Source organism: Leptodactylus fuscus, chromosome 5 (assembly GCF_031893055.1).
Source record: "Leptodactylus fuscus isolate aLepFus1 chromosome 5, aLepFus1.hap2, whole genome shotgun sequence".
In the NCBI taxonomy this organism is placed as follows: Eukaryota; Metazoa; Chordata; class Amphibia; order Anura; family Leptodactylidae; genus Leptodactylus; species Leptodactylus fuscus.
Genome location: NC_134269.1, coordinates 118,281,694 through 118,295,602, shown reverse-complemented (window position 1 = coordinate 118,295,602; position 13,909 = coordinate 118,281,694). Strand labels below are relative to the sequence as shown.

The 13,909-nt window shown below is 40.7% G+C and overlaps 1 protein-coding gene across 1 annotated transcript in view; it reads right to left on the bottom strand.

Annotated features, from left to right (window-relative positions):
• Positions 1-13,909, bottom strand: part of LOC142204547 (pendrin-like) — a 93,053-nt gene that overhangs the window by 5,416 nt on the left and 73,728 nt on the right. The window contains exons 12-19 of the mRNA XM_075275863.1: positions 13,079-13,156; positions 9,653-9,748; positions 6,880-6,986; positions 5,700-5,769; positions 4,008-4,100; positions 2,974-3,069; positions 2,557-2,775; positions 23-77 (exon numbers count right to left, since the gene is read on the bottom strand). Of these exons, the coding sequence (XP_075131964.1) occupies positions 23-77; positions 2,557-2,775; positions 2,974-3,069; positions 4,008-4,100; positions 5,700-5,769; positions 6,880-6,986; positions 9,653-9,748; positions 13,079-13,156 (814 nt within the window). The remainder of the gene's footprint in view (positions 1-22; positions 78-2,556; positions 2,776-2,973; positions 3,070-4,007; positions 4,101-5,699; positions 5,770-6,879; positions 6,987-9,652; positions 9,749-13,078; positions 13,157-13,909) is intronic.

The following is a 13,909-nucleotide window of genomic DNA, read 5'->3' as shown; positions in this document are numbered from 1 at the left end:
TATTTAGCATTAGCTAACTTACCATCATAGTCTGCTATGTATACATCTACATCAATCCTCTGGAATTCCTTAAATATCTGCAGAAGAAATACAATTAGTCCTCACTAAAACTATGACAAACAGTCATATATCAAGAAAATAACTTGCATTGCACTTAAAGGATTTGGCTAATTTCAGACCAATAATGAGAGACAAATCTGATTGAGTGATAAAAAGTTATACAATTTTCCAATATTCTTTTTATATCAATTCCTCATGGTTTTCTAGATCTAGCAAATTGTGAGGAATTGATACAGAAAGTATATTGGAGAACTGTATAACTTTTCATTATTTAATCACTCTAGACCTTCACCAAGCAACTGTTTAAAGAACTTGAAAGGCTTGAGTGTCTTCACTTCTTTTTTTTTTCAGGCCCGTGATGTCACATTCATTGATCACATGGCCAGGCTGCATTTCAGACCCATTCAAATCAATTAGGCTTAGCTGGAAAGCCCCTCTAGGCTGAGGCCCCACGTTGTGGAAACATGGCTTCTTTTGTTGCAGATTTTGCTGCGTTCTTTTTTCAGCCAAACCTAGGAAAGGCTACAAAAGCTATGGGAACTATATAGGAAACTTTTATACTTCTACCATCTGCTCTCTCCACTCCTGGCTTTGGCTCAAAAAGCGCAGGAAAACCTGTAACAAGAAATGCAGCATTTCCGCAATGTGGGGCCTCAGATTTAAGCTAAGGACACACATAGCAAATGCAATCGGGCCCATGTGCCTCTGCTATTTAGATGCCTTTGTCCTAATTGACCGAGGCATCTAGGGTGTTAACAATAGCAGATGGTGCAGGCACCAATCACCGCTTTAGCAGTTCAATAAAGTACGGCGGATGCTGGGTGTTTACACATGGCGGGAGCCGAGAGGCTGCATTGCCACCGGGTGTCTACTGTTTTATACAGTAGACACCCAGCGCTTATGCACACTATCGGTGTACACACCGATTGTGGGCATAAGCCCCTCCAGCGCCTCGGTCAAAGCTGACCAAGGCGCCATTTTCCCGGCAGCGCGTGGGCCCCGCTATTTTCCCGGCGATCCTGTTGCCATGCAGACATGATTCGTGCGGGCAGTCCGCAGCAAGCACACAGACCTCATTATAGTCTATGGGATTCGTGTGCTTTTACAGCACAGCGCTTGCAATTGGTCTCCATGCGGACTCTCCCCGGAACGGAATACAAGAGTAGATGAGAACAGGGCATAACACTAATATGTCTCACATTAAGAAACAGTCATCACACAGCCAATAAATCGGTATCGTTCTCCGCCCCTCTCCATAGGGTTCTCTACTAAGGATTCTCCATGACCTTGTGATCATCTATTATTACACTTCTTTCAGGGGTCAGATGACCAGAAAACTGTGTTTCAGGCATTTATCATTATATAAAATGTAAAGCAATTGTACTTTTTGTGTGTGATATAATCAGCTTTTGTTGACGTTTTGATATATTAAGTAAGAAAAAAAGAAAAGAAGGATGGCACTGCTACTTCCCAATAGATATGAAAAGGAACATTTATACTCTCCTTTATAACTTCACTCGGGTCGAAAAACAGACTGACAATGGAATTATGGTGCTCAGCAAGCCCCGAAAAAACAGCAAGATACTATGCAAATATAAAAAAGCAAAATATAAAAAAGCGTTTTGTTGAACACGAAACGGCTGTTGCCTCTTTTTTTCACCTATAATGCTTTTTCTCCCTCCCAAGGATGTTTTTATATGTACCTAATAAAGGAAATGATTTTAAGAAGATGTATCGACTACTGACTGGTGAGTGCCCGGCCCTGTTCTTTCGCTTTTTTTCATTTGCATAGTTTTGATATATTAGCATCATTGACATCAGGAAGAGATGACAATAAAATGTTTTTAAGCCTTTCAATCACACAGTTTGCCTCTTTGACAGTATACAGTTATAACTGTGCTTTTTCCACATCGTGCAGATTCATGTTATTATATGTTGCTATGGCGGATGAGTACAGCTTTCTTAAATATGTATTATTTACCCTGTACCAATTTCCTTTGATGTTACTTCTATGTGGCATCCTCCCTGTGCCTCTATATATATATATATATATATATATATATATATATATATATATATATATACAGTAGAAGATATATATTTGTTTTTGCTCTGGGTCTCCTTTCTCATTGGATTGTTTCTTATTATGATTGGCGCACAGATTTTGTGTACATTGTATTTCATTAGCCTTGATGTTTTTTACAAATCTCCAACAATGCCTACAAATTGCCTAAAAATCAGCTAGAGGAAAAATTCAATATCTAACTACAGCTATACAGAGTGACATGTAGGCAGGCTGCCTGACTAGGTGCTTGATTTTATAGGTGGCAATAAGTCTGAATGAAACACCTGAATTGAATTATTAAGAGGTGTGTCCCAATAATTTTGCTCATATAATGTATTTGCATTGTCAAGGGGAGTCAGAATACTCTGTGATTGGGTACATGTAACATATATAGGATATATTTGTAAAAGATGGCATTTAATCTCGCTTACCCCCTTTAAACAATCCACAGCTACCACATCAAGGAAGTTTACTTGTCCAAAATCAAGAATGATACTGTGAATGGTAACCACAGGAATAGACACGCTATTAGACAACTCTGTATTTAAGTCATGTACATTGGCCTTGTTCCTTTTTGTTCTATAATAATTTTCCATGTCCTCGTCTGATTCTGAATCTTCATCAGTAGCAGGGTCTTCTTTGACCCCATTCTAAAACATGGATAAATTATTCACACACACATTGAGAAAGAGAGAGAAAGAGAGAGAGAGAGAGAAAGAGAGAGAGAGAGAAAAAGTCTTTTAGTGGTTGAATATACATCAGTGGCTTGCTTGGTTTTACTGATAGGAAATACAGTACATGTAGATTTATTATATGTACTAATCATTTGTCGCTAGCATAAACACTACCTCAGTTACTGTTAATTCGTTTTTCTTCAGAAGTTTGTTCATCTTTCGTTGAGCCTTCGTTCTTTTGTTAAAAACTTTAACGGCATCAAACCCAACCTGTGGAAGGAAATTTTTAATGTTAACTTTAGTTGCTTAAAGGGAGTCTGTAACCAGAACCCATCATATCAATTAAGTCCTTCAGATACATAGGTTAGAATCACCTGAATCAAACAGTGTTGTCACCTTGTGAATCAGTGCCTACACTGTCAAAGCACTGCTGTTTTCTCAATATGAAGATGAGCTGTTTGGAAGCAATAGCAATTCTCATATTGTTCCAAAAAGCTCATTTGTATATTCACAGAAACAGCAATATCTTGGTAATATCCTCACCATAGAACTGTATGGTGAGGCGTTTTTTTTGGAGGAGGAATTTGAGTCAGTTCCCTAACCAAATTCCTGACCAAAAAACTCAGTGTGAACCCAGCCTAAGGCCGGGGCCCCACGGACCGGAAACGCAGTGATTTGCCCGCAGCGGAGACGCTGTGGGAAAAATCACGGCGTTGTACAGTGCAGGCAAAGTTCATGCGAATCCCATCCCAACTTTGCGGAGAAGATTGCAGCACGGACACGCTGCGATTTGCAAAGCCGTTGCGGCTTTACAAATCGCAGCATGTCAATTATATCTACGGAAACGCCGGCAGCTTTCCCATAGATATAATGTTAAGAGAAAGTTTGCAGAGGAAAACTCTCTATGACGTTTCCATAGATATAATTGACATGCTGCTATTTGCAAAGCGGCAATGGCTTTGCAAATCGCAGCATGTCCGCTCTGTGATTTCTTCCGCAAAGTGGGCATGGAATTCGCATGAATCCCATACGCTTTGCTTGCACTGTAAAACGCTGCGATTTTTCCCGCAGCATCTCCGCTGTGGTCAAATCGCGGTGTCTACGTCCCGTGGGGCCTTAGAAAGTTTTACCAACTACCATTTCTACTTTCATTAATGTGAAAGACACTGTCATTAATAGATCATGACCGTACATATAAACATACTCACAATTGATTTAATTCCATCTTTCAGACTGTCAACATTGCCATAGAATATAGCACTGGAGAATCGGATTATTTTAATCCCCTCTGGTTCATCAACCTTTTGGAAAAAATAGAAACAATTCCATAGTAACTAAAATCGTTTATTGCTTACTAAAAATGCAATCAGAAATATAGCAATGTCCAGCAATAGCCCAGCAATTCCTGTGTCCTACAGAATGCAAAGTCTGTCCTTGCAGAAGAAAACAAAACTGGGACATGGTTCTTTTCATGGTTCTTACCCCTCATTCACATCTGCATTTGCATTCCGTTCGTGGGAGTCCGCATGGGGACCCCCCCAAATGGAATACCAAACACAATTGCAAGCGCTGTGCAGTAAAAGCACTTGGATCCCCATAGACCAGGGATAGGGAACCTTCGGCTCTCCAGCTGCTGTGAAACTACAACTCCCAGCATGCTCCATTCACTTCCATGGGAGTTCCAAGAACAGCAGAGCAAGTTTGCATGCTGGGAGTTGTAGTTTTGCAACAGCTGGAGAGCCGTACGTTCCCTACCCCTGCCATAGACTATAATGGGGTCTGTGTGCTTTCCGCCAGATCTCCGCACAGAACATGCAGAGAGGAAAGTAGTTCACAATCTACTTTCCTCTCCACATGATTCGTGCGGGCAGCGCGTGGAAAATACATGGATCCCATTATAGTCTAAGGGGTCCGTATGCTTTTACTGCACAGTGCTTGCAATTGCATTTGGTATTCCGTTCGAGGAATCGCCATGCGGACTCCCCGAACGGATTACCAAACGCAGATGTGAACGAGGTTTTACAAATGGAGTGATTGCTTTTCCTTTCATAACAAAAATGGACCTTAGTAAAGGAGGACAAAACCTGTATAAATAGATTTCTTTGACACAACATCTTAGTAAGGCTCCATTAAGATCATGATTCTGCTGCTTTTTTTTGGTGTTTTGCTTCATTGGGCCAAAGCCAGAAGTGGATTTATCGGAAGTGAAAATTATAAATGTTTCCTTTATATTTCCCAAGCCTTTTAAAGCCATTCTTGACATTGGCGCAGTAAACCACAGCAAAATGTGCAACAAAAAAGCAGCTTTTCTGCAATGTAGGGCCTTAGACTAACAATACATATCAGTGTAAATCGTTAAGATATGTCGAAGAAAAAAAAAAAAAGAAAGAAGAGAAAACCAGTCAAAGATGCCCTCTAAACAAGGCCTCGGTGACAGATCCTTTTTAAAGTGCCAACTTATCACTGGTCGTTGCTACCAATATCTCTCAAACCCACTTAATTTCAGGCTCAGTCGAATTTTTAAATTTTGGAAGAAAGCTGTACGAGTTTACCCAGACCTGCAGCACATTCAGTGACAACATCAGAATATACATGTAAAAGATCTGCACTGGTCACTCACCTGCCATGTTGTTGCTGAACATACTGATACTGTATTATTCAGTAACTACAAATGGCAGCAGTGGCATCAGACACCATAACTCCCGGTGGAAATCCTCATACAAATCTTTGATTTTCACCATAATTTCCCTTTAAATCAGATCTAATTTCACAAACTAAAATGTATAGAATCCAGTATATTTAAGTAGCAGATGAAGCTACATATTTGGGTGTACATTTTACAATATGATAATAAAAAGTTAAAAAGTTTTTCTAAAGTCTAAAAGGTATTTCATACATACATTTTTGTATTTCTTTATATCTTTGTAAATATCTGTACCAGGAACATTTCCAAGTGAACTGTATGATGGACTGAAAAATATAGAAAAATATTGGATATATTAACAATTGAGGCTATTTTATAGCAAAACTATAGATTGTAGTAAGAAACTATATGAAGACTACACACCAGCTTTCCTGACATATCTATTTTAGTAACTACTGTTATTCCCCATGAAATAAATATTCTGGAGCATCTTTTCTCTATGTATTGCAGTTCCTCTAGTATTTCTAGAAATTAGTGGATAATTTACCAGTGGGTGTTACCAGTTGAAATGTACCCCAACATACTTTCACACTGTCCAATGAATGGTCACAGTGGACATGTTTAGGGTGTACATATGGAGTTTGGAAACACACTAAATGTACATCACAAATGAGATGGCAACATAGCCTAATCTGTATTAATTTCTGACTGCATGGTTTTTTTTATGTTATATTTTAGACATGGTTATGGGAACAGCTGTCTTTTTAACAACACAGCTATATTACGAGGAATCGCTATCCAACTTTATCCTGACAAAATTGACTCAGCGAATGTTGTAGACGGCTTTGTATCTCTGTGCCTCTCCTTCTCCTGTTCCCTCTCCTTAGAGCTCACTGTAAACTAAGACTGCTTGTATACAGAGCTTAGATAGAATGAATGAGATAAGATGTAAAGATAGAGGTAATACTGAGGGGTGTTCACACTTGCGCCGCTGACCGCCCGCTGTGATTCTGTTGCAAGTCCAGGAAAAACAGCTTGGGGACGTCTTGCCAGCAGTCAGTTTAAAAACCATTTCATTTCAATGGCTTTTTAAAGCAAACTACCGGTGTCCATATGCAACCTCTCTGCCGTGAAAGTCAGACATTCAGGACTTTGTTTCCATGCAAAAAAAAAATGGTTTCACGGCGGAGACACTGCATAAGGACACATGAGCCTTCTTTAATAAAGAAATAAATATTTCAAAGTATTTCCCTTGACCCAGACTATTGATTTATGGAAAAAAAATTAATAAATGTTACCTTATAGTTTAAAATTAGGTAAAAGATATATTTTTACTCTAAATAAATTAAGTTTGAAACAAAAATAGTTTGTTTATGGTTTTTTAATCTGCAATACAATAAAACAATTTTGTTAATCCCAGGAACTTTCATACTCACTACTGAACACGCAGAAGGATAGTAAGAAGTCCAAAAACTATGCCAGCCAATAATCCCAAATCAATATCCAAAAGTAGAGATGCGAAACATGTGAAAAGCCAGATAGCCTGGAATAAAATGTGTAAATAATTTTTTATAAGGAAAATGTTGTTTTTGTACTTTGTTAGCCAGCGGGTAGGAAATATAAAAAACTAAAAACTTGAGTCTTCAATAAATAATTTTTATAACAGAGTTCTCTGTGCCAGTCAGGTCATGTAATAAATTATTCATAGCACAAACCTCTGTGCAGAAAACAAAGATTTTAAATGACTGCTAATTAGTTTAACTACTTATTTCTAAGTAACACATATTAAAGGGGTTGTCCAGGCTAAATTTATTTATTTATTTTAAATTAGGCCAGGGGAGGTGAGAAAAACCAAAAACATACTCAGCCAATTTTAGCCTGGACAACCCCTTTAAGGATTCAAGCACCATATTACAAATCCATACAAGCTCCAAATTGTGAGGAATTATAATATGACACCCATGGAAATCTATAAGGTCTTACATGTACTTATAGTACATCTGACAGACTAAATAAACTTATAAAATGTCATATTCAGTGTTGTATTTAAGAACTATTCTGCCCTAGTGGTAATTGATGAATAATATGATGCCATACAGATGTATCATGTGGTGATATTATTCTACCCACAGATCTGAATGAATTTATATCCAGTTCTTAACCTCTAAAGTGGTTCATATACAATGCTGAAAAATGTAGCTTCAAACAACATTGATTGACAATCAATTTCACATGCTGTTGTGCAAATGGAATAGACACTCAATAAAGGAGTGGTTCTGCAGGTGGGGACCACAGACCACATCTCAGTACCAAAGCTTTCTGGCTGATGTTTTGAATGTTGGTTGTGTGTTCACACTCGTGGTAGCATGAGACGGACTCTACAACCCATACAAGTGGCTCAAGTAAGGCTTGGTTCACACATCAGTATGCAATCCGTCCGTTTGAATTCAGTTTGAGACTTTAAAACGAACTGATGCACATACTGATTGTATACTGACACCTTTTTGTGCTGATAGCAAATGCTACTCTGTTTACAATTGCTACTTTTAATCCCCTAATCTGTCCTCTAGGGTCTGGACAGTGTTTGCTATCAGAATAAAAAGGTGTCAGTATACAATCAGTATGTACATCAGTCCTTTTTTTTGTCTCAAACTGAATTCAAACGGACGGATGGCATACTAATGTGTGAACCAAGCGTAATGCAGCTCATCCAGGATGGCTGTGGCAAGAAGGTTTGCTATGTCTGTTAGCGTAGTGTCCAGAGGCTGAAGTCACTACCAGGAGACAGGCCAGTACACCAGGAAACGTGGAGCAGGCCGTACGAGGGCAACAACCCAGTAGCAGGACCGCTACCTCCGCCTTTGTGCAAGGAGGAACAGGAGGAGCACTACCAGAGCCCTGCAAAATGACCTCCAGCAGGCCACAAATATGCATGTGTCTGCTCAAACGGTTAGAAACCGACTCTATGAGATTGGTATGAGGGCTCAAGATGGGGGTTGTGCTCACAGCCCAACACTGTGCAGGATGCTTGGCATTTGCCACAGAACATCAGGGATTGGCAACTTCGCCACTGGCGCCCTGTGCTCTTCACAGATGAAAGCAGGTTCACAATGAGCACGTGACAGAGTCTGGAGACGTCGTGGAGAGCGATCTGCTGCCTGTAATATCCTTCAGCATGACCGGTTTAGCAGTGGGTCAGTAATGGTGTGGGGTGGCATTTCTTTGGAGAACCACACAGCCCTCCATGTGCTCTCCAGAGGTAGCCTGACTGCCATTAGGTACCAAGATGAGATCCTTAGACCCATTGTGAGACCATATGCTGGTGTTGTTGGCCCTGAGTTCCTCCTAATGCAGGACAATGCCAGACCTCATATGGCTGGAATGTGTCAGCAGTTCCTGCATGATGAAGACATTGAAGCTATGGACTGGCCCGCCCATTTCCCAGATCTGAATCCGATTGAGCACATCTGGGACATCATGTCTCGCTCCATCCACCGTCACACAGACTGTCCAGGAGTTGGCAGATGCTTTAGTCTGGGAGGAGATCCCTCAGGAGACCATCCGCAACCTCATCAGGAGCATGCACAGGCGTTGTAGGGAGGTCATACAGGCACATTTTGTTGTCATCACATTCAACTTTGTACAGAACAAAGTATACAATGAGAATATTTCATTCATTCAGATCTAGGATGTGTTATTTCAGTGTTCCCTTTATTTTTTTGAGCAGTGTACTTTGCATATATAAATTACGCTGGGTTCACTGCGTTGAACAAAACAGCAGTAACATATGTAGTCCCATGAATCCCATTGACAGTAATGGGGTCTATTGGGTGTGCATCATTATAAAACTGAAACTGGCAGAGGAAAAAAGTCCCGCACACAGGACTTTTTCCTCCACCACTTTTTGCCTGAGATTGCAAGGCTCCAAGGCGCTACACATTGATTTCAATGTGTAGCGCGCGTGAGCCGGGACACATTGAAGTGAATGGGATCTGTTTTGAGCTCTGACAAGTGTATACCTGTCTGAATGTGCAGCGCGTTACTCCGTGGGAATTTAACCCAACGGAGTCTCCAATAGAGACCCCACCACAGATAAGAACATAACCTTTGTCAACAGGAAAACAGATTGTGGATATACTATATGCAATGATTAATGAGATAGGAAACAATCTGAGACAAAGTCAGCAGTTTAATACACTAGGTACTTACTGTGTCCCACTTGCTTTGCCTCCATAAACGAGGAACATCAACCACTTGCCAGAACATGCCCTTAAGATTAGATATGACTATGGCAGCCAAGACTGACTATAATAAAAAAGAATTCATCGTGTCATAATATTTTAAGCATCTCAAGAAGTTTACTGTCCCATGGAATAAACTGGATTACATATTTAACAAGTTTCCCAGTTTATTATATATGAAATGACATCTGGGTACAGAAGCAGGTTAACCACTATCCTCTCACTTGCGCTCCATCTCCATACTGCCATTGTAGTGTCCCCAATCACCAAACTTGCTAACAGTGGGCCTTGGCCTAAGGCAAGAGCGAGTCAGCAGACTACTGGGAGACCCACAGGACAGACACTGTCCAAGGTGAGTGCTCAGTTGCAGGCCAGAGCTCAAAAAAAAAAAAAAGAAAAAAAAGAGTTTAAGGCTTAGGGCTCGTTCACACGGTGTAACGTGCCGCGTGATGTGGCACGTGTACGCCGCGTGACCCTTTGCGTGCCGTACACGCTCCCATTCATTTCAATGGGAGCGGGGATCGTATGCGCCGCGCTAGTTTGCGGACGTGAATAAATGCACGGCCGCAAACTAGCGCGGCGCATACGATCCCCGCTCCCATTGAAATGAATGGGAGCGTGTACGGCACGCAAAGGGTCACGCGGCGTACACGTGCCACATCATGCGGCACGTTACACCGTGTGAACAAGCCCTAAGGCCCCACAGGCCAGAAACACCGTGCTAAAGCTCTGCAGGAACAATCGTGGCGGGAACACATTTCAGTTCTTCCCGCAGTGCTTTAAACAGAAAGTTCACAGAGTTTTCCTCCGTGGACTTTCTGTTACCATTATATGTTCAGGAAAGTCACCGGTGTTTCCGTAGATATAATTTACATGCTGTGATTTCCAAAACTGCACCGGTTTTGGAAATCACAGCGTGTCCACGCTGCAGTTTTTCCCGCATAGTGGGCATGGGATTTGCATGAATCCCATCCACTTCGCAGATACTGTAAAACGCCGCAAATTTTCCTGCGGCGAATCGCGGCATTTCCGGCCTGTGCAGCCCCATCCTAATTGCACTTTCAGGCATTTGTGAATAGGAGGCAAGTAATTGCATTTAGCTGATTAGTGGGCTTACAGAATGAATTCTATTGATGGCTTCCAGCCACCCCCGTCTGACACGGAGTGCTGCACAAAGGTATTTGTCCTTTACCATGACTTCCCGTACTGTTGCCTCTTTTCTAAGAGAAAACATTAGCAAATATGTGCTGTAATAGTTATAAAACTATTACTATTGTTGTTTTTATTTAGAATATCACAGTAATCCCCTCTAAAAAATTTCTGAAATGGCCATGTGGTGCCACACCCAACAGAGTAAGAACAGACTATTATAAGATCACTGTGAAGTGGCTAGTGGACTTAGATTTTGCTGAGAAGCATGAATCAATGTATAATATTTGGATGTATGGCCCATGTTTGTGTCTAAAATGCTGATGTACTTACATGGTCTGTTCCCTCAATTGTTATTTTGTCTGGTTATCAGCACTTCTCTTATTATGCCTTGGTTTATTAATTATCAGATCACCAACTAAGACCAGAGGTTATGGTGAATTTTTTAAGATTTGTTCACATTGCGTGGTGCTGCATGAGGCTGCCACTGCTGTGCCCATGGGGTGGGGTGGCCCAGAGCCTGGGGGCTTAGCTTGGTAACAGGGCTGCTGCTGGTTTGCTTCCATTGTGGGCGCTGCAATGTGGTAGTAGCAGTCACCATCTGGTGCTGTACTCAATAGTATATACTTACCCTCCCAATGTACTGCCCACGCCTGCACAATTCTTCACTGAAGCCAGAGAAGTACACCTTGCTTTCAGTGCACATACGCTGTATCTTCGGCACTTGTGCAGTGAAGTCAGGGTGTACTGTATATCCTTGGCTTCACTGAACAACTGCACATGCATCGGAGCACCAGAGAGGAGTCCAATGAGACTCACCAGATTCATCCCTAGGTAAGGGAAACTGGACAGGAGATGGAAACCTGCAGTCACTTTTCGAACCAATGGGTATGGAAAGTTTCTGGCCATGAGCGTTTTGTGCTCTCCGCGGCGAAACCGTTTTTTTTTTAACCGGACACATAGTCGGACATGCATGACTTTGTGTCCGGTTAAAAAAAAAAAAAAAAGTTTCGCCGCGGAGAGCACAAAACGCTCACGGCCGGACACTGTTTGACAGATTTCCGTCTTCTGTCGGCAGAAGATGGAAAACGGAGATCGGGTGCTGGTGTGAACCCGCCCTAAGTGTAAAGGTTTATTTTTTTTAATTGCTGGCAATTTGCAACACTAAACCCCCATTCTTTAAGGACTTGTGGGCGGTAAAGTGTCCCAAGTCAACATGTCAGATTATTTCTAATGCCTGCAGTCATTTTGAAAGGATAGGTGTTTTGGGGGAAGATTCACCCCTCTTTCACATTCTCTCAAATCAGCATAATATTTTTTAAAGTGAATGGATTGCTATAGCACTGAACTTTAGAAATTGTTTAATAAATTTGCCCAGATTTTTTCTTCATTTTTGTAATATCCAGAAAAAGTATGGAAATTATTTTGATGGTGGTAGTGTTGATGTGTAGATTTGTGTAGTGACTACTTTACTTATAATTGGTGCTCTACCCGTGTAATTGTCATGTAGTGTATATTAGCAGGGATGTGAAAGACAAATAAACTGCACTAACTCCAACTACTGCTGCTAATGTTGCCTGGTTCTTATTGTCTAACATTACAATTTATTTATAGATTAGAAACAGTTCTGTGTAATAGAAAATATACAAATATTCTGTCTTCTTCAAAGGGAGTCTATCACTGCCCCAACTACTTTAAGTCGCTCCTATAGTGTTGTAGATGCTGTTAGCAGAATAAAAATTATACCATTCTTATGTTTCAGAGCTCCAGGGATACGTAGAAAAAGCACTTTTATTCTTTATTCAAATGAGGATCTTGGAACACAGGGGGAGTTTTCTACAACTACTGAGCACTGCTGCATCATCAATAAACACGCCTATCCTACATTCAGCTTTAAGCAGTGTGAGTTGATACTCCCACTGCCCAGGGGGATGAGCTGAATGTAGGATAGGTGTGTTTATTGATGATGCAGCAGTGCTCAGTAGTTGCAGAAAACTCCCCCTGTGCTCCAAGATCCTCAATTGAAAAAAGCATAAAGGTTTTTGTGCTACACGAAGGATAATATAGAATGTGAACTCCAGTACATTGACATGTTTTTAACATAACACAGACATAAATTTGGAAAGCAGAACACAAAATGCATGCAGTTTTATACTGCTCTGTAACATTTTACCATCATTTGCACATATGTGATATAGACATTTTACTCCTGAATACAAAGATCAATAAAATAAATGTCACATACCTTCTGCAGGGGTTCCAGGTATGTGCCAACTGAGAGCAAAGAAATCATAACTACTGCAGCTGTAATCAAACCAGCAATCTAGATAAAAATGGATAACGCCATTAAAAACAGTGAAATGTATGGATACACATTAATGAATAGTATGCAGGAAATGAATACAAAACCATGAAAATGGATTGGTCTAAAAACAATTCCAAATGGTTACACAGCAGTTACCTGAATCCGTCTTTCTAGACGGATTAGTCAATGGGTGTCCCTCAAAAAAACCTGACTGTTTATGTCTGGTTTTGATAAAACACCAGCTGTTTCCCCACAGGTATACGGTAATTGAAACATAAAGTCCACAGAGGAAACCTCTGTGAACTTTCTGTCAAAGCGCTGCAGGAAGAACCGTGATGCGTGTCACGTGGGGCCTTAGCCTTAAAGGGGTATTCCCATCTCCATCAGTTATGGCATAAACATGTAATAGATGCGGGCCTGTCCATTTGCAGCCTCTGTGAGTGCAGCACTCCATAGAAGTAAATAGAGATAACTGTGTGGCCACCCTTTCATTCACAGAAGATAAGACAAGATCCATTTCTGAGACAGGGAGATACAATACATTTCTATCAAAGTATCAATTCATAATAATAATAATAATAATAAATTTTATTTATATAGCGCCAACATATTCCGCAGCGCTGTACAATTTGTAGGGTTCAGATACAGACAGATACAAAACAAAGAACGTCATTTCACACAATGGGACTGAGGGCCCTGCTCACAAGAGCTTACAATCTATGAGGTAGAGAGGATGACACAAGAGGTAGGAGGGGCGGCATTGCTTATACA